This window comes from Haliotis asinina, chromosome 14 (assembly GCF_037392515.1).
Source record: "Haliotis asinina isolate JCU_RB_2024 chromosome 14, JCU_Hal_asi_v2, whole genome shotgun sequence".
Classification (NCBI taxonomy): Eukaryota; Metazoa; Mollusca; class Gastropoda; order Lepetellida; family Haliotidae; genus Haliotis; species Haliotis asinina.
Window position 1 is genome coordinate 30216083 of NC_090293.1, and position 21738 is coordinate 30237820.

At 42.1% G+C, this 21738-nt stretch overlaps 1 protein-coding gene across 1 annotated transcript in view; it reads right to left on the minus strand.

Annotated features, from left to right (window-relative positions):
• The window catches only part of LOC137261453 (glycogen [starch] synthase-like), a 38890-nt gene extending 18364 nt beyond the window's left edge, over nt 1-20526 (minus strand). The window contains exons 1-3 of the mRNA XM_067799204.1: nt 20371-20526; nt 13261-13442; nt 11762-11953 (exon numbers count right to left, since the gene is read on the minus strand). Of these exons, the coding sequence (XP_067655305.1) occupies nt 11762-11953; nt 13261-13442; nt 20371-20515 (519 nt within the window). The 5' untranslated portion in view covers nt 20516-20526. The remainder of the gene's footprint in view (nt 1-11761; nt 11954-13260; nt 13443-20370) is intronic.
• Between the last annotated feature and the right edge of the window lie 1212 nt (nt 20527-21738).

Sequence of the window (21738 nt, forward strand, 5' to 3'; positions counted from 1 at the left end):
AGGAACTGAAACGAGTCAATGAACCTAAGTCCGTTTAAGCTGAAGGAGATGTATCTCTCCATGTTGTTGGGGATGCACGTTATATTACCATCGATTTTCGCGATGGCCTGCATGATCAAGTGTGAGTCGTACCCTCTCAAGTTGTGAAAGACAACGGGGATGTTTATTGTCTTAGGGTTGATTTTAAGCTTGAGGTTGCACGCGTTGTGAGCGGCGCCTCTATACTTACCAGTTATGTGGCAGTGATCTCTCACCGAATCACCGTTAAGTGGTGAGTCGCACACGTGACAGTTAGTGCTACTAGCGTGAGCTAGCCTGTCGGCTAGGGTCATACGCATGGGAGCGATTCTATACAATGCATTCCTAATAATTTTTTCTTCCTCCTGCAAACACTTTAGAAACCTTTCAGCCGCGTCAGGGCCCCTATACACTACCGGAGCTTTCGTTTCCCCGTCACAACGGACGACAATGTATCCAAACGAACAGGCTTTATGCTCTTGTGTCTTGTGGGTGAAGCTACCCCCACTAGGGGGTGTGGGGGAATCCCCACCCACAACTAAGGCTTCGAAGTCGGCGTATATAATATAAGGTACAGACATTTGGTTCTTGTGGTTACTGAATTTTAGGATATTTTCACCTTCCTTAGGCATGTCGACTCGTATGGCCGTCTGCCCCACACCTTGGCAATCATCCCGGTGGGATTCTAATAAATCAGCTCGACTGAAACCGTGTAGGCATCGTACACAAAAGTGTTTTTCCCCATCGTGTTTCGACTGGTCGTGCAACAACCGGCTGAGATGTTTTATCCACGTGTAGTGATACTTTTCACCTAGTTGGATCATGAATATATTGATAACTTGGCGATCCTTCACCGGGCTGACCCTGTGTACTATTGTTGTGTTACCTTCGTGCCCAAAGACATTTATAGCCAGATTATTCTGTTTTTCTACTTTAGTGATCTGGGATATGGGGGTGGGTTCATCTATACCATCCCAATTAAGCCCATCGTCTTGGGGATAACTAGAAAGCCTATCTGAATTCTTACCAGCTGGAAATAAGGCTGACCTGATAGCTAACCTAAGGCAATCGTTTCCTCTATTCTTAACGTTTACTATGGCATGTTTGTTCCTATAGTAGGGAGGCAAGGCTAGGTATGACCCGCCTCTGAACGGCACGTAGTTAGCTATGTCTAGATAGACATTATCGATTTTATCTACAGCCCACCCGGACCCCAAGTGTGTGTAGCGTTCTAGGTATTCTCGTATCTGCTGAAAACTTGTATCGATTGATGCGTCAATGGTCTCTGCATGTGTGACGACCTCTTGTTGGCCTCGGAAGTAAGGCTGAACATACTCAGTGGCCCCTGTGGGGCCCCCAACCTGCTTATCGAGCGACATTTTCACTGTGATCTGAAACTTGATACTTCCTAGATTATTTAGTTCCTGGTTGACTTTATCAGCTATCAGAGGCTTGATATCTATAATGTCTATGTTTCTATCAACGTGCATGCGCCAACCTCTCAAATAGTTACCTACAGCGCGCTCAGTGCTCACGAACTGTAGGTCAATAGCTCTATTCTGTCGTAATAATTCTATAAGCTGTGGTTTTCTCATACGGGAATACCCGCCTAAACCCAAATCGTGTGCCTCGGCTTTCAGTTGTTTTACAGTGGGACGTGCTACGGGGGCATGTGATAACAATGCGGTTAACCCGGCTCTCCCCAGGTTTGAATAACCCGTGTGTCCAAGCTGTTTTGCTTGAGCTTTTAATTGTTTTACTGTAGGAGGGGCTTCTAAACCTAGTAATCTCAACAATGCTGACTTCCGCATTCGAGAATACCCGATGACACCTCTCTGTTTTGCGACCCGCTTGAGCTCGCTTACAGTAGACATTGTGTTTACACCTAAGAGAACTAATATCTAATTGGTTTCACAGTAAGGGGAGGTAACTCTTAAGTGGCTATCTTGAGCAGTCGCCTACGTTCTTTTATATAGCCTTTTTTATTCTCGTAGATGAGTTGATGTCTGACTACGTTCGCTCCGTGAGCTTTACATAGACAGTAGTGTCCTTTAACCCCGATACCACACACAGAACACGTGTAGTTAGGACTTCCCATATGGAAACAACAGAACCCCTGATTCCTGCATTTCCTACCACAGGCCTCGGTCTTCCCCATAAGTATGTATTCGCATCGATATGGAGCGGGTCTCATGTTTACTTATAAAGGTATTTTAGTTTAATTGCTTCGCAACCAACGCAGTAGCTGCTATACCCAACACTATGAAGCCCAGTTCACGATTCATTTGTCCCTTGGATGGTGTGTAGTACTGAGCGAGTGTGGGTTTATTGAGCGGTTCCAATTGTTTACCAGTTAGTAGATAGTATTCTTTCATTGCTTCATCGACATCGTTGAATGTTTGAACGGCATGGTTTTCACGCTGTAGTTGTTCGTTAATAAAATCGATCCTCTGGAGGCGTTTTTTAGCGTACTCGGCCTGTGCCCTTTGTAATTTCTCAGTAGCGAGATCGTGCCGCTTCCTTTCTTCCTGTATTTCAGCCGCGTGATCATCTCGTAGTTTCGAGAAGAGGAAATTACTCCCGGAAAATGCCAGGGCATTCACTAACGCCCCACCGACCATCATAGCTATCGTGGCCATCCCTATATTTATTTCATTATATTATCAGGTATTATTCCTTGTTTTACTAGGATGTCTTTTGTGGCCATCGCCATACCAAGGTTCATTATGAGCATACCCATATCCTGCAGGTTGAAATCTAGCTTGATAGTTGGTTGTTTAAGCACCATTTTAGTCAACCGAGCGTACCCTACGGCTAGACTGGCGACCACTGTGGCGTGGTATGCGTCGTTGACGAACGTTTTCCCCTCAGACATTATGTATATGATATAAAATATTAAAATTATAACATGATATGCGGGTCTACCATGGGGGATACCCCCATACCCCCACTGTTGTGGGTGGGTGGTGGCTCACTGTGGGAGGGTACCCCCACGTATAACCATGAGATAGCCAAGGCAGCAGTTACACCTACAGCCAACAACAGTCGGGGGTTGGTCACTTTATGTTGGTTACACCACCGTTTTTTACCGGCAGCTACTCTCTTAGGATTCTTCTGTCTGGTTACTGTTGAAGTGGTCTCCACCGTCACTGGTTCCTGTGAACTCACTGTTTGGGGTGTGGGGGGTACCACCACTGGGGTCTCCTCCACTGGGGTTTCCTGTGCAGCATCCATCTATACTATTATTATTATTCTTTCTCTCAAATTGACAATGTTTTGCCGTGATAATCGCCGCCGTCACTGGAGCCAACAACATACCATATTTGTGGTACAGCCCGCAGCTGATAGAGCTCACGGCGTGTTCGATAAAAGGGTCTTTCTCGAGGTCCTCCCACAGGTAAAGTCGGCGCTCTGGTGGAATGGGAAGGAAGTGTGATACAATACCGGTGTATATCTGGGTCATAGCCGATCCTATTGTCTTTGTCATTTCTGCTCCGAGCCGGGACTCGTATCTAGCGTACAGCTTATCGATTTCTTCGGCTGACATTTTGTGAATTTTATCCGGGGTGTAGTCTCCAAAGTAATGTTTGGCTTTGCCGCCAACAGCCAACGCCACCAGTTTCTCTCGCTTGGGGGAATCCCCACTGGGGGAACCCTCCAACGACAATTGTTCGAGCAATTCCTCACACTCCATCTTATAATATAACAAGTAAGATTTAGTTTTAACTACATAATACCCGATACAGGCAAAACACAGAGAAATGAAGGTTAAGTTGCACACGACAAATACTTCAAATATCATAGCTTTGCTTAGCTTTGCTTAGCTTTAGCTTAGCTTTGCTTAGCTTTAGCATATTATATATGCTACTGGTTGGTCGGTTTTTAGAACGAGCTTAGCGTGTTTAGTTTCAGCGAGCTGTTTCTTCACCCGTTCCCGTTCTAATTTACTCATCACATCGTTCTCTCTCAAACACTCCTCAAACGAATCCCTGTCCTTGCAGTGAAATAAGGCCACCCATCGCGTCTGCTCCCTGAGGTCTTTCAACACCGAGTTGAACTTCTGCGTTAGCACCCAGACGCTGTGATTTGCATGCCGGCCGGAGAAGGCCAGGTACGATAGCATGTCTCTTTTTTTTGTTATCTCGCGATTAGCGCTGCAGTCGTCCAGTATAAACAGCGTCGGTTCCCCTTTAAATTTCTCGTGAAGAGCTTTCAACCAGTCCTGCAGGCGTGTTCCAGGGTCGATTTTGTGTACGTCCGGGTCCGTCATCACCCAAGGTCGCGCGTACGTTTTATTCATGCTCAGAGTAGGGCACATGATAACGATGTTATCGAACACATCCTTGTAGTAACCCTCCAACATATCCAAGACGAAAACGGTCTTCCCACAGCCAGTCTGCCCGCACACTATGGCGCAGTGTGGGTCAGTGGGTAACCCCAGGGGGTCTCCCCCATCAGTAGATGGCTTGCACGAATCTCCCATTGTCTATATTAAGTTGCGCGTCCATAATAACGTACAGATATAATTTCAACTTACCAGCGGTTTGAGCCTTCTTAGTAATCTGGATGGTTATCCCTTCGCTGCCGTTATCTATACGACGCCCGCTGCCGTGCAGTTTATCATCATCCGTGGATCGCATGTCCAACCATAGGGCATACTTGGTGGTCAGGTATTCACCGATCTGCACGGAGCCGAGGTCCAGGTCCTTTGTTATGTAGTCCCCCACTGGTAGCTTTTTTATCTCATCCCACTGCTGGTGTGGTCTCATACCATGACTGAACAGCTGGTTTGGCACGCCCTCGATGGTCACTTCCACCTTTTCAATCTCGGGGTTGAAAAACTTCTCGCTGTCCCTCCGGAATGGCTCGTAATCCTCCACGGGTACGACCAGGATACCTTTCATCGATCGCGCCGGCACGTTCAGGTTGATATTCCACACAGTGTCGCTCTTATCTCGCACGACTGATCTATGCCTCAGTACGCGATCGTACAGGATAGCCATCTTCCCAGAGTACTGGCTTCGAACCTGCCTGGCCAGCTCCGGGCTAGTGACCATGTCGAACTCCAGAGAGATGTTGTCTATGGTATAACTGGCCTCATCACCGTTCGGCGTACGCACTACTTTGCTATAGTCGTTAAACGTGAGCTCGTATTCGAGCCTATCACCCAGCGCGGCCTGGTAAAACGGCTCGTGTCCCGTGAGCAACTCGAAGTCGAGCGGCACGCAGAATCGATTTCCGTATGCTAGAGCGATGGCCTTTTCACCGTCCGATAGCTTGTCTTGCTGGTCTGTCGTGAAGACGTATCCTATGCGCGCCCGGGTTGATTTACTGATGCCCTGGTACACATCATTGACTCGTTCTCCCTCGCTTTTCCAGAGATCCCTGTAGCAGTGAAACACGTCGCTGTCGTCGATGCTCAGCACCTCGTTACCGCTGATCTTGACGGTCGTTTTCTTGATGATAGCTCGACCCACGTTCCGCACTAGCTCACGTTTGTCGTTGTCGGAGGTCAACGTGATATTGAACGCCAGTCGAACAGTGCCTGGTACAATGAGGTCATTCTCACCAAGGTTTGGAAATCTAACCAGCAGAGTTTGATTCTGGTCTATCTTGCTGGGATTGTTTGTGATGGTCACCGACTGGCGCACGGCTCTGGCACCTAATGGCTCTCTCAATTTTCTGAAAGGATCTAATTTTCTGCCGTACATTGTTATATAAAAGAAATATATTTTTAATACTAATGGATGAAGATATAGATATGACGGAGATGCCGGGCGCTAGTGCCCAGGCATTCGATGATGAGCAGGAGACCTCATTTACTAGTTCGCCATTGAACCAAGAACTCTTGGAAACAACGGTAAATGATTATTACGAAAGTTTAAGAAGAGATAAAAACTACGTTGAACCACAGGGTCGATACCATAAGAATTTTTTTATTGATACAAAGGGTGTTCTACGTCTTAAGTCTGACCCAGGGGTTGACCTCTTTAACAAGAGCAATAAAAAACCACTGGCCTTGTCAACTCTAGCCAGCCGCCATGGTGTCGAATTTATCCGTACAAATCTAAACATGAATGATTACGGTGGTGCAATACCTAAGGCCGTTAAAGAAGATCTGCAAGCTACCAGATCCCACCTCACCACTAGAGATGAAATGACACCACAGCGTGCTACAGAAGCCTCAGACAGCATAGAAAAACTGTTGAGCACCTACTGGGACAAACCGTTACCGGGGTTTGACTTTCCGGTAAGGGAACTGTACGGCTTAGACGAAGCCGTGAAACGCGTGCGTGGAGAACTCGTGAACAACATGGGGAAACTGAACGAAATCGACGAGCACATCGCTAAGGAAAAAACCAAACTCAACGAAACTGAAAACGATGATATGAAGCGTCGTATCAATGAACGACTACGCGATTTAGAAGACGAGAGACGTACACGATTGGAAGCCGCTTCCTCGAATCGTGAACAGCTTCGATCCCAGATCAGTCGTATTCGGGAAACAATCGATAGAATACTGAATGAGGATACAACTTTAGCCAACAGGATTCGGATATTGTTCCGGGAGCAAGGGATCACCATCGCCAGCATTCTAACTGCATTGGGTTTCATCATATCAACCCTGGTGGTGTCACTGACAGGGGGAACACCTGTGGGGCCTGCCGGCGGCGGGGGAACTCCAAGTGGCGGTGGGGGTGTTAAAGACTGGATTAAAAAACTCGGGGAACGCCTAGCTAAACTGGCTGGTAAAGCAGCCGAAGCCCTTCCCGGCATCCTGGGTAGCATCGTCTCGTGGTTGTTGAGCGCTCTGTCTAAAACTGCCATGTGGCTCAGTCAAAACCTGTGGGCAGCCATCGTCGCCGTGGCGGGTCTGGTGTACGTAGCGGCTAAGAAATCTTTAACCAAATAAGTCCCAAAGCTACCCCACCAACCACTAGGGCTGTTTTATTATCAATATGCTGCTGATAGGGGGGTACCCCCACATGCATATGGGTGTGTGTGGGGGGCACATGAACTTTAGGCTCCGGTGGTGGCGCCACTATACCCTTTTCACGTGGTTGGGTGTGTGGGGTAGAGTGGGTGTTAATATCGGGGTTGATACCCAACTTTTGGTCCGCCGTGGCTATGACTATTTTGTTGTTATAACCCACCTCTTTTTTTATTCTCAGTTGCATATCACTCGGAGCCATGTACAACCCCACGCCGAACACGTAATTGACTTTCGATCTGGCGTTTTCTAACGCTTTTTGGTAACGGTCGATGGCCCGCGGTAGATCAACTGGAGAATTGATAGCATCCTCAACATTATAAACGAACTGTTTCTGAGCGTCGTAAGCAGTTCCCTTACCGATGATGTTGGAACGCATTTGCGACTGCGCGCCCAACAGCGCCCACACGTATGTTCGAATCGAGTCGTTCAAGCGTATTGTACCAGCACGAGTGAATCCTTTCGACGTGTCCAGCATGAACATTTTCCACCCGTCTGCGTTTGACTGCTCCACTTTCTGGATTGTGAAACCAACACCACCTTTTTTAAAGTCCATACGATCATCCCTCCATTCATTACTCGACAAAGCAAAGTCCTGCCTAAGTATACCTAGTGTCAGTAAATCATCACTGGCATCTTTCACTGGTTTTGGTCCAGATTTGTTAGGTTTAGGAACAAGATCAGCTAATGCATGGGAAAAACGTTCCGTACTAAACATTTTTCTTTGCATAAATTTTATTAGTATATGTTTGTCAAATGCTTTTGGCGAGAGCCCATGAGCGTAAGGAATACCCAACCCGTGGTTCAGCCCCGGCAAACGCCAATCCGTCTTCGGGTTTATTTCGAATTCGTTGCAAATACGTTCGTAGGCCCGTCTATCGTACGGGTTGTTTGTTGCGTCCCACGCTTTGTCCTGTGGGAGGGGGGCGCTGATCTCTTTAAGGATACGTCTGACCTGGTAGTACACGTGGAACTTGAACACAGACTGACTCAGCGGCCCACGCCGAGTGTCGGTCAATGTCACACCACACCCCGTTGTAGCGCACCACACGGCAAAGTTGAATTGGTTCTGCCAGAACTGCATAGGGTTGTTGAACCAAGTCGTGGACTGCCTCAATGTTAGTCACCGAAAGCTTATACTTATCAGGCATATCTATAAACTTGGCATTGAAATACAACCCAGGAGCAACCACGATCTTCATGGTGGAGAAATCTACGTCCAGTTTAGGGTACAACACACCAGGGGAATACATTTTAAAACTATTATATAATGAGCATATATACTCTAACATGTACATAACACTTCCAGGAATAACGAGCGGTGAGGCCGTTCAGCTGACGCACGCGATCGATAACACGTCAGGTCAACTCGAAGTCGCACTCTGCGATATCACCTACCTACCGCAATGGACTAACATTAATATCAGCAACAATAAGCTGTTCGTCAGTGGAACTCGCAGTCAGATAACTGACGGCTACTACAGTGTGTGCTCTCTAAACGACGAGGTCTTCAAACCCCTGGGAGCCGAACTCAAGATGAACGACTCAAACGGTACAGTGGTGTTAATCAACAACGGAAGAACCTCCTTGAGGTTAGGCCGACCATTAGCGAGGATACTCGATATGTCTCCTGACGAGATAAAACCAACAACAACCGTCACAGGCACGAAGTTACCCGACCTAGTACCGTACCGAGAGCTGTACATTCATCTCGGTCAGGTGAGCACAACGTATAACATTCAAGGAGGTCACCCTTCCACTATACTGAGAGCAGTGCCGGTGAAAACTGAGAAATTCAACGACGGTAGAACCGAGTCGTTTTCACCACGGCAGTATAAGAGATTAACCCAGGGCAACATACCTGAGCTGACAATATCGGTGTTAGATATAAATCATAATCCTGTAAATATAGGATACCTCAGCTTAACACTTCATATAACATGACCAGCGCACAAGGGCCCGGAGTGAAAAAATGCGTTAATATCGGGATCTCCGACCTCGGAGACACACGCGGTTTCGACGCTCCCGGAGTAGATGGTAAATCGTACGCCTTGCAACTGAAAAACAACATTTACAAACGCGTTGAAATCCCCTCCGGTGGAACCCTAAGTGATATAGTAGATACCACAAGAGCAACAGTCAACACTAAGTACACCCTTGTCAACACCGGTGATAATAATTGGGTAATATACCCATCGTTCGGAGGTAAACTGTTCGACTTAGACGATATTGAGAGCACTACCGTCGTCAAAAACAAACCATATATGCTCGTCTTCACCGAAGATGACAAGTGGGTGTTGTTACCCGATAACAAATGGTTTCTCAATATTAGACTCGTCTCCCCTTACGTGTTCACGGATAACAAAGACAACCACCTAAACAAAGTCGTGAACAATGGAACCCTGCTCGTGGCTTACGTCCCAACTCAGAGACGTAGCATAGTCGTCAGCCCAGTCAACACTATAGCAGCCCACATGCTATCGAGTAAACCAGCCATACAAAACGTGAAATTGCAGTTGGTGTCTGAATTCGAAGGCGTGGTCAAGATACTAGAGAGTCTACTGGCAAACTCAACACTGTTCATCAAAGTCTACCTAGGGGAACCATCGGTGAATGATGTCGAGATCGTTAAGGGGATCAAACTCGGGTGGGTGAAACGACACCAGTATCAAGTTTGCAACGTTTACGTGCGGGTGGGTGTCGACTCCAAGACCAGTCTGCAGGGGGTCAACGTGATCGTGGAAAATAAGATATCACTAATCAATATCTTCCTGCCTGACAACATACACTTCATGGGTATGAAGTTAACCCCTGAATTATTATCAGAAAACCAGTTGGAAATTATATCATAATAGTATAATAATGACTAGTCATCATCCCAACACTACGCTTAACGACCTAGGAGACACGGAGGGATTCGATCAGCCTGGTGAGGAAGATGAATTATACATCCTACACTTCAAAGACAACGTGTACAGACGGGTGCCGTTACCAGATTTAAAAGAGCCCAAATGGCTGATCAACTTAACATTCACCTCACCTTATATCACATTAAATAATGGGGTTGTCTCTAAGATTAAGAACAACGGTATCTGGGCCGGGGATTTCATTCCGGAGAGGGCATTAGTACACATACCATCTACTGGTTACGGCAAAAAGGGGTTAAGTGCTTATCCAAACAATAAATTAACATTTAGCAGTAATCTTGATAGAATATCCTCCCCTTTCACCCTCATCATAGAAGTCTTCTTTACGGCTTTATTCGATGGAGACCCCCCAATAGTACACCAAATTTTACCCGGGGTGTCAATACGCTGGTCTGACATATACCAATATTGTCGTATTGTTATACAACGGGATACCACGGGTCCTATAAACCACTTAATAAGCCTCCGTGGGGTTTCTATTACAACAGGAAATTCTATTAGCCTCTCACCTATTGCCCTGACTAGTAGTCTAGAACTTGTAGACTTCAAATTCATTGATAGATTTTTAACTGAAACCCAATTAAAATATCTTTCAAAATATATATTATAGGATGGGTCTGTACCCAGTTGTAGAGGAAGTAGCGAAGACGCTGGAAACCGTAGATGGGTTCCGCTTGAGGCAGTTATGTGATGTGAAACGTCAACTAGAACAAGACCGTGACACACGGAAAGCACTATGTAAAAAGTACAATAGAGCTTTCAATATCGTGGACGGGGCTGACACTACCCTTATGGCAACCAGCATGGGACTAGGGGCGGCAGGTGTTGGATTGTTAGCTACCATCGTGGCTGCACCTATAGTGCTAGGTACTGAAATAACGGCTGGGGTGACAGGGTTGGTAGGGTTGGCGCTTAAGTTAGTATCACGCAGACTTAATCGTAAGGCATTGAAACACGACGAGATCAGGGTTCTGGCCGAAGCAAAGCTGAACACAGTGAGTGAGCGAATTTCCACGGCACTCTCTGATAGTAAGATCTCAGAAGAGGAGTTTAGTTCAATCCTCTCTGAACTCAAAAAATATAACGGAATGAAACAAGATATTCGATCCAAGTCTCGTAAGTCTGCTATCAGCGAGGACGAGAAAAAAAAGTACATAGCACAGGGAATACAAAAAGCCCAGCAAGCCTTTATTATGAACACCAAAGAGATCGTAGGCGGTTCACATTAAACTGTTTCATTGATATAAACATAACATAGGGGAACACGAGGGCGATAGCCGTAAGCGAGCCACCGATCCTATATGGTCAGTCAAAACTTACAACATAGATAAAGTGGATATAAAAGCCGACGAACCCAACTTGTACTACTTGAGGGATGGGCCGGGTAGGGGATTTGTAAGAGAAGAATTATTGATCGTACCGTACGGCACAGTATTACCTCCTACCAAGGCACAGTAATTACCGCCAACTTTTTTATAGTAGGGGTAATAGTAGCAAGAGCTAATGGCCCAACCAACGTCTTATTTACTAAATAAGGCTTTGTAGAGACATTTCTTGAAAGTGAGCCAGAACTGTCATTCCCTATACTACTACAACAGACCTGCGTATTTGACACACAAATTATCTCAACAACTATTTCTATGATTGATCATAAATCGTGAGATTTCAGATCCTGCTGGGTACAGAGGTTGTAGGATGGCGTGTCTTATTTATGTTTTGTGCACTTATCCATATTTTGAGTTCTATAATCATTCATTGTTCTACTTTGAACCCAAACAGGCTGTGATTAGCCGAGAAGACAAAAGTGTATCTCAGCATCACCTACCTCATCCAGGAACCATGTAACTAAAGCACCAAATATCACAGCATCATTTGCCTCACGATCATGCCATGGTATACCGATGTTCGACTTCTCCCATAACTCGTGTTTAAACTCATCAAGCTTCCAAGCTGCTGAGCCAATGTCGAAAAGGATCACTTTGGGATATCCATCAATCAGCCACCGACCGAAGTAAACCTGCAAGAACAGTGAGTGAGTTCGGTTTTACACTGGTTTCAATTATATTCCAGCAATATCAGATCAGAGGACACCAGAAATGGGCTTCACACATTGCACCCATGTGGGGAATCGAACCTGAGTCTCTGACATGACAAGCCCATGCTTTAACCACTTGGCTTCTCCACCACCACTAGTGTGTGAGTGAGCGAGTTTAGTTTTATGCCACATTCAGCAATATTAGAGGCTACATGGCGGGGGTCTGTAAATAATCGAGTGAGTGAGTTTAGTTTTACGCTGCACTCAGCAATATTCCAGCCATATGGCGGCGGTCTGTAAATAATCAAGTCTGGACCAGACAATCCAGTGATCAACAACATGAGCATCGATCTGCGTAATTGGGAACCAATGACATGCGTCAACCAAGTCAGCGAGCCTGACCACCCGATCCCGTTAGTCGCCTTTTACGACAAGCATAGTCGTCTTTTATGGCAAGCATGGGTTGCTGAAATCCTATTCTACCCCGGGACCTTAAACGGTCCTAAATAATCGAGTCTGGACCACACACTCCAGTGATCAACAACATGAGCATCGATCTGCGCAACTGGGAACTGATGACATGTGTCAACCAAGTCAGCGAGTCTGACCATCCGATCCCATTAGTCACCTCTTACGACAAGCATAGTCGCCTTTTATGGCAAGCATGTGTTGCTGAAGGCCTATTCTACCCCGGGACCTTCACGGGTGAATGTGTGAATGTACCCTATATAACAGGATATAAGATAAATTTGAGGACAAAAAAAAAAAAACATTCTGTGGGAAAGGGACAACTCAACTGAAGATTACACTTCTATAATTGTTTTGTACAAACAATGTGCTCATTCATGAAAATGAACAACAGAAAACAAGGTTGTGAGTAGAAATGAATAATTTCCAAACAAACATCACTTGATGTGAAGAATTACTTCTTCAGTCATATGTATTTCGTAAGTGTTAAGTTCTGAATAATATGGAGGATTTAGATTACCATATGTATTTGCCTCGTAAACAAAGCCGGAAATATCTATTAGTTATTATTTCTCCCCATCTAATGGTGATTCCACTAAACACAGTGATGGTGAGTGATTTTAGTTTTATGATGCTTTTAATAATATTCCTGCAATATCATGGTTGGCGACACCAGAAATAAGCTTCACACACTGTATCCATATGGTGGATCGAACACAGACTTTGACATTACAAGCGGTTGCTACATGACTGCCCCTGACATGATAAGCTCCAGAGAGGGTATTGTTAGGAAGATCCTTGCAAAAACAGAATGTTCTCACCTTAATGCCTGCATCCCGCATTGCTTGTATGCTCTCCTTAAACACAGAATTGTGAGGTTCCAGAATTTCCACTTCAGTTCTGACACATGATTCATTGTATGGCCCCATCAAGCAGTACTGTTCTCCAAGTTCTTCAACTGTCGTGGGGGCCTTAGTTTTTATCACTGTGTAGATTCCACCCACTGAAAAAACATGGTAACCATGGCAACAAGTCCGAAATCTAGCAGTTAATGAAAAGACACTAGCTACCTATGCTTTAGCAAAGAGTATTGAGCACCCAGGCTCACTTGATGCAAGGATCAATTCTCATACTGTTAACCACTTGATTATTAAGTCCATATTTAAAATTTTACAGATCACCTTCAAATGCCAGACGATCACCCATGAAGTTTGGTCTTCGGCAACCTATGATTGATTTGAGAGGTGACTAACAAGATCAGATGGTCAGACTCACTGACTTTGCAGACATGTCATTGCATCCCAGTTGTATTGGCTGCTCCACACTTGATTATTTACAGACCGCTGTCATACAGCTTGAATATTGCTGAGAATGGTGAAAAACACCAAACAAACTAATGTGAGTTGGTGAAATATTGCCGAGTGTGGTTGGTGTGATGGTGTAAATGTCTCAGTCTGGACCTACAGTCCAGTGATAGTGACTGCTCACCGCTATGTCACCAAGTCTCACCTCCTGATCCACCAATTGAATTACATTTGTTACATCTTTCCATTGTCTGCTCGCTCCATCCAGGAATGGAGCATGTGTACCCGTTTCAACCAGAAGACTTCATTTATCATTTTGACATTTACTAACAGAAATATTCCCAATACTTTGAATGTAATTTATGTAGGGTAATTACTCATATCTCTCCAATCCTTAAAAATAAAGAGCCTTGGCCCCTCTACAGCCTTGTTCCCATAATTTTTATGGCATGGAGAGTTATGAGAGTTATATGTATAATGAAAAACTAGAAAATCTAAATAAAACAAAAACCCAGGGACAAATGGTTAGATCAAAAGCTATTTGGACTGAAAAAGGGGAAAAACCTACCCAATATTTTCTAGGCCTTGAAACTAGAAACTTCTTAAATAAATCATTCACTTATTTAGAAAGTAATGATGGCAAAACTCTCACAAAACAAAAGGAAATACAGGACGAAGTTAAATCTTTCTATTCCAAACAATACAGAAAAAAACAATGACATAAGTGATGCAAACCTTGAAGAATTATTGAAAAATTTTAACGTTCCCAAATTGGATGATGCTACTTCAGCAGCATTGGAAAGGCAACTCAAACATGACGAAATGGTGGCTGCACGGCCAGATGGTTTCACGACCGACAATGTTCTTTTGGACTGATATAAGTAAATATTTAATCAGATCTTTAAATATGTCCTATATGGGAGAAGCATTATCTGTTTCACTATAATGTGTATACCTAAAGGAAAAAAGACTAAATTGTACTTGCAAAAGTGGAGACCTATCCTCTTATTATCTGTTTTCTATAAATTAGCTTGTTAGTCAGTGCTTATTAAAATCAGTGCTTGTTGAATTAATAAACGATAATCAAAAGGGTTTCATGTCAGATAGATATATCGGGGAAATTACTAGACTAACTTATGACTTAATGGATTATACAGAATTCGCCTTTGTTTGCTTATTCATTTTAAAAAAGCTTCTGATACAGTAGCTTGGTCATTTATTGATAAAAACAGTATCATTTTTTAACTTTGGCTAATCAATTCGAAAATGGTTCAGAATTTTATACCAAGGTATTGAATGACATGTTCTTGTCAATGGCTATGGATCGGATATGTTTGAGATTCAAAGAGGCTGTCACCAGGGGGATCCACTTTCTCTTTATATTTTCATTTTATGTGCAGAGATATTAGCAATAATGATACGCAACAATAATAATATAAAGGTTATTTCAATTGGTAACATTGAGTATTTGCTAAATCAATTCGCTGATGACACAACATGTACGTTGGATGGTTTAGAATGCAGTATTTAATGTGTCAAACTTGTTTGCCAGATTTTCTGGTTTAAAGGTTAACATCGACAAGACACGTCTCATATGGATAGGATCAAAAAAGAGATAGAAAATGAAACTATGCTCAGACTTTAATCTAAACTGGGACCAAGGTGACTTCAGCCTTCTTGGAATTACTTTTTCTCTAGATTTAGGTGGTAGATATAAATTATAAAGAAAAATAGGTTGTGGAACTTTAATGTCCATATGGTGCACACATAATCTTACTCCCTTTGGAAGAAATACCGTTTTGAAATTACTGATTATTTCCAAGTTAAATCATTTATTTAGTGTTCTTCCTGACCCAGATTTGGAAGTTACAAATAAATTCCAGCAAAAAGGTACAATAAACCTGACAAAATTAAGAGAAGCAAAGCAATCTGCAACAAACAAGATGGAGGTTTTAAGATGCCAAATATAAAAACATTAATGCAAGCACAAAAATTATCTATGGTTAGAAGATTTCTCAGACGTGAGTCAAATTGGTGTCATCTCTTCATGTATAATCTCCCAAAGCTTAGTGCTGGCAATGTTTTTCATTATGATTGTCAATAGTTTAAGGAGGACTGCCTCCCACCGATCCACAATGGATATTATAGAGATGTTTTAACTGCATGGTGGCATTTTACATCTGAAAACCATTCTAATCACGACATAAATGATATATTTTCAGAAAGTCTATGGTACAACAAAAACATTTATGTTGGAGGTAAACCAGTGTTTTATAAATAATGGTTTGACAAAAGGGTGCGATGTATTAACGACCTACTTGATTCTAACAACAAAATATACCCTTTCGAAAACTTTGTAAGACTTTTAACCTGAAAACTGACTTTATTACATATATGGGTCTTATTAGATCAATAAAGCCCTATTTGAAATCCCTTAACATACCTTTAGAAAACTTGTCCAAGATGCCATATACAACTCTACAAGCAAATATTTAACACCTCCTTAAAGATATAAAGGGGGCACAACGCAGATGCTACTACAAAAATGTACATTGCCAAACATGGGAGCAAAACATTTTAACTGATGAAGGGCTATCCCATGACTGGAAAAACTATAATAAGATACCTTTCAGATGTACCAATGACACTAAATTACAGTGGTTCCAACACAGAATAATACATCACATCATGCCGAAAAGTTTGGATACGTAGACAATTCAAAATGCAGCTCTTGTCGACACGAAAGTGAGTCACCTGATGACATTTTCTGGTCTTGTAACAACATCACACATATCTGGCAAAAACTTGAAATCTGGCTTAAATATAAAGCACATATCAATATTAAAATAACAAAAAGACATGTACTTCTTGGTTTTCCCGATAAGATAATGATCTTCTAAACATTATTATCATTATCTTCATAAACATCATTTTTGGAAGCAGATGCAAAAAGAAAGTACCAGTTTCAAGTTTTCCAGAATGAACTAAGGCACTACTATATGATAACTAAATGTTCTTCCCTATTGGAGTGTAATATCAACACCTTCAATAAGTTTTGGTCGTCATGTCACGGACTGTTTATCTGATGTGAACAAGTTCTTTTTATGAATTTGGATATTCATGTTATTTATTGTCTCTACCAATATTTCCTTATGCCTATAGTCTGTTAAACTGGCTGTGAAATTGTTATCTTTTTTTCTGAAAAGACTGTAAAATGTATGAAAAACAATAAAAAATTTTTTTAAAAATATAAGGTACCTCATCACCTCCAACTTCTTGAATCATAACTACAAGTGTATCAACATGGAGTGAGTGAGAGAGAGAGAGTGAGAGAGAGAGCGAGAGAGAGTTAGAGAGAGACAGAGAAAAAGAGAGAGAGAGGATTAAAGCTGCTTTCCGCAATGCCACAGAGGGGACTCCAGAAATGTGTTTCACACACTGTACCCATGTGGGGAATCAAACCCCGGTATTCAGCATGATGAGCGAACACATTAACCATTAGACCACCCCACCAAGGATGAAGAAAAGAAAACTTGATAATGCCCTGCAAACAATCAAACACCAACTTCTAACATGGCAGGTCACACCTGAACATTATCAAGACATTAAGTCACATTCTAATTATATAATTTCACCCCTGTCTGTGTTTGATATAGTCCCAAATAGTGACATGGTTAAATTTCCACATATAGGTATACCAAGAACAAACCGACATAGGTTGCGATTTCTACTGACTGTCCACTTTGCCAAGTCACAATACTCTCATTTATAACTAGCTATACCAAAGTCAAAAACTGACAGATTGGATTTGGCTTATTAGTCTGGATTTATATCTTAATTTGTCTACTACCAAAAATATTGAAACTTATTCAATTATTTTTGTCTGATATGCTTAGACAACATATGAAAGTAAACAATGTAAAAAAATGGTAATTGGAGACAGTGAGGTGAATGTCACCTTTGGCAATCGGTCAAAGGTCCTGTTCTGTGGATCACTTAATGGCAGTCCCCAGTTTCGTCATGCTGTTTTCCAAGCACCATGGTCATGCTGTTTTTGAGGTATTGAAATAAAAATTGGAGGATCATGAGAGATCAGCAGATGGTCTTTCATGTGGTATAGTTTATATTTTGACAAATGAAGAGGAATGATGTGGGATTTGTGTTTGAAAAACTCAGTCACTTTCAAAAGAAGTTTGCAGGGTAAGTCCATGTTCAAACTGTAACATCATGAAGCATAAAGAACAACATTCCCCGTTTATTTTTAATGCATGTATCAACAATATTAAAAATGGGTAAGATCGTGTAGGGTTGCTTAATACAGAATTAGTGCCATTCAAAACATGCCATTTTCAGCACCTGGAGTCCGACCTGCTAACGCTATAACACAAAATCTATGGTCATTACAGATAGGTCAATCAGGAGCAGATTATCCCTCTAGGATCAGAGTAGATGGCGCTGGGCACAGGAGCACTGGGTGTCTGACATCATGGCCAAATGACAAGCTGTGAGCTTGGTAAATCCATGCATAACACAGTGTACATAGTGTTCAGTGCCTCAGCACCTGTGACAATATGTAGGTCACCCTCAAGGGAGGGAGGAAGGAGAATATGAATCTAGGTCAACCAGACCATACCGATATCAGGTATACAGTATACAGCATGTGACAAGACTCTCTTACAGAAACAATGCATTGAAGCAGCTGGCAGTCATCCCATTTGGACAAGGGAATACAAAACAAATAATACCATGGACATGCAGGAAAGTCTGAAAAGAACCGTGCTAAGGGATAAAATAAGAAAAATACATTTGTGCTAACTTGGTTACACAATATTACATTGTTGGGGATGCATACACGATAGCACATTCTTATCATGAAATCATAATCTAACCATGACATCACATTCCAACTACATGTATTACATCACATTCATAACTATGACATCATAATCTAATCCTGACATCATAACCTAATCCTGACATCACAATCTAATCCTGACATCATATTCTAATAATGACATCATATACTAAACCTGACACCATATTCTAATAATGAGATATTCTAATCCTGACATCATATTCTAATCATGACGTCACATTCTAATACTGACATCACATTCTAATCATGACGTCACATTCTAATACTGACATCACATTCTAATCCTTACATAATATTCTAATCATGACCTCCTATTCTATTTATGATATCATATTCTAATTATCACTTTGATTTAATGCCACAATCAGCAGTATTCTGCTGCATACATTATGTCCGTCTCTAAATAATCAAGTCTGGTCCAACAATCACTGATTGAGTCACCATGAGCAGTGATCTACACAACTGGGATATAATGGTGTGCATCGACCAAGTCAGTGAGCCTCACCACCCGATCCCATTACTCCTTTCTTACGACAAGCACGATGATTGTGTACTATAGTGATAATTAGTACATTTACTGTAGTAAAATATTCAGCTGTTTCCATGCTAAAGAAACAGACAATGTCAAAATAACACCAACTTGAAATGTATGGTTAAGATTAGGTCTGTGTCACTGCGGTACATGAGTTAGGTAAACTATTTTAACAAGCCGAGTCCTTCATGAACTACACAGGTCTATTTTGTATGTGACTGGTGACCTATGAATGGGCCATTTTGGTACATTACGTAACTCAAAAGAACTGGAAAAACGAACTAAACATTACGTCAACATATGCTTGTCAGTCATAAAGAAATAGACACGACAACTTTCCTTATTCTGCATTAGGTATTTTGGTATGTTGTTGATGAACTGTGCATTTAGGCAGGGCTGTGTCTCTCTCAACCAGCTAAGCATATCCAAATGTCACCGGCCATGCTCACAAAAACAACAAACTTGAAGCGAATATCATTTGACAAAAATCTCAATCATATTTGATTTGAGATGGAAAAATGAATTTTTAATTAAAATGCACGCATAGCTCACTTACATCTTCACATAAATAATTTACTGCAACAAATGTGACACTCATCAAGTTAATTCAACTGAATTTTTAGACTTGGTAGAGCCATGTTAGCTGGTCCTGGCTTCCTTAGCAGTTTCCAGTGAACATTAAATTTAAGGATAACTGGTGTTTCTATATGTACAGCATGCCACCATATTTAAAATCCAGATACACACTGAATAAGTTGCATTTGATTTCAGAGCTCAAAAATGACCAAACACAAATGTAGATTGATTTAGTTGCAGAACTGTCATGTAAATTGGGGAATTAACTCCAAAAACACTGAAAATCATTGTAATGATTAGCCGAATAAAGCTATCTTTTGTACTTGTATCCAAATTTTCCACCGTCAGTTCACAAAAATGGAGAAATTGAGCTAATATTAGTTTTGTCAATTTAAAGTTCATTCCTAATATTCATAACCTATGACTCTTGTACCATTCCTCAGATTTATGCCTGACTTTGCAATTGTGGTTCGTGACATGGACTGTTTTTTCAGAACTTGAATAAGGGTCATTTATGTTGACACAGTGACACTGTCACAGCACCGAGTTAAACTGACAGGCCAGATAGTGATAATACGCGTTGTCAACTATCGCATGGAGGCATTATGTTTCGTATGTATTCAAAATGTGCACTATCATTTACCTTTGTTCGCCACTTCCCATGCAATTTCAAATACCCATTTGTTCTGTGCAGCAGCAGATATCCCTCTGTCCATTGTGACATTGTCGTATTCTGGTTCAACATTTTTCAGGGTCCGAAAGAAACTACCCCTCCTTCGCAGCGCCATGTTTCGGTAGAGGTCGTTGGGTCAAGGACTTATGAGGTGAAGGTCGACAAAAGGGGAATTCCCACACGTTCGCTCTCACTCTCTCCCCAGGAGTACGGAGGTATATCTGTTTAACACAGTCAGCTGATTTCACCCAGTGAAACACCAGATCACGTTAGCAGAATACGTGATTGTTCTGACGAAAGTACGTCAACAGGTGACTGCACACACTATGAAGGTATGAGAATGCGTGGCACATGTAGTTTACGTGCAACATTATGTGGTCGTCTTCGACATTAGAACAAAGTGATTGGAAGAGAAGAACAATGCATCCTTTATACGACTTCAAAGTGTGTTTTATTTAAGATATTGTACCCACTGGTGTTTTGATAACACACTTACATTCGTGTTATCATTTTTGAGTTTATAGCAATTTGCCAATAACCTTATCTGATCAGAGACGGTGTCGTGATCTGATAAAGACAGTGCCTGGTCAATATTGTATGGTGGTTTCAATGTTTAATTTGAGTAATGGTTCATTCTAAAGTTGACATGTATCATATCATGTTTTGCCTAGAGTTAATTCAAAATATTCTATGCCACCAAAATATTTATTTATTTTTTTGTCTAAATTACGTAATATTAATCAATCTTTTGGAAAGCAAAAGCTAAATGACAGAATTCAGTCAGTACCGTTGTTAGAGTATATCTGTGTATAGTCTCCCTGATTATATGTTCCCCTGTTATTCGTCATAATAAAATTAGTAATGCTTTAATTACTTGGGATAAGGACAGCTGGGAAACATCAAAGTTTCGAATCCCTGTCAGTACTAACCCCTCACTGTAGGCGGGCCATCCCTCAGTTTATCTCAGAGATTTCCAGGGGTTTCCATTGTGACGAACCTTACCAACTTGTTGGATTATATGTGGAAGAGCGAATGAACATTCCAAGAACTCATATTATTATTGATCTTCAGTAACTCATGCTTGTCACATTTGTGGAGATCGATGCTCATGCTGTTGATCAGTGGATTGTCTGGTCCAGACACCATTATTTACAGACCGCCGCCTTATTGCTGGAATATTGCTGGGTGCGACGTAAAATGATGCTCACTCACTCACTCCCAGAACCAGAGAGCTGGTGAACTGAACTGTTTCTCCGTTTATGTAAAGGAAGCGTATGTAAAATTACACGCCCGAAGGATCCCATTAACTTTGGAGGTGTAGAAAATTTAGGTTTTTTG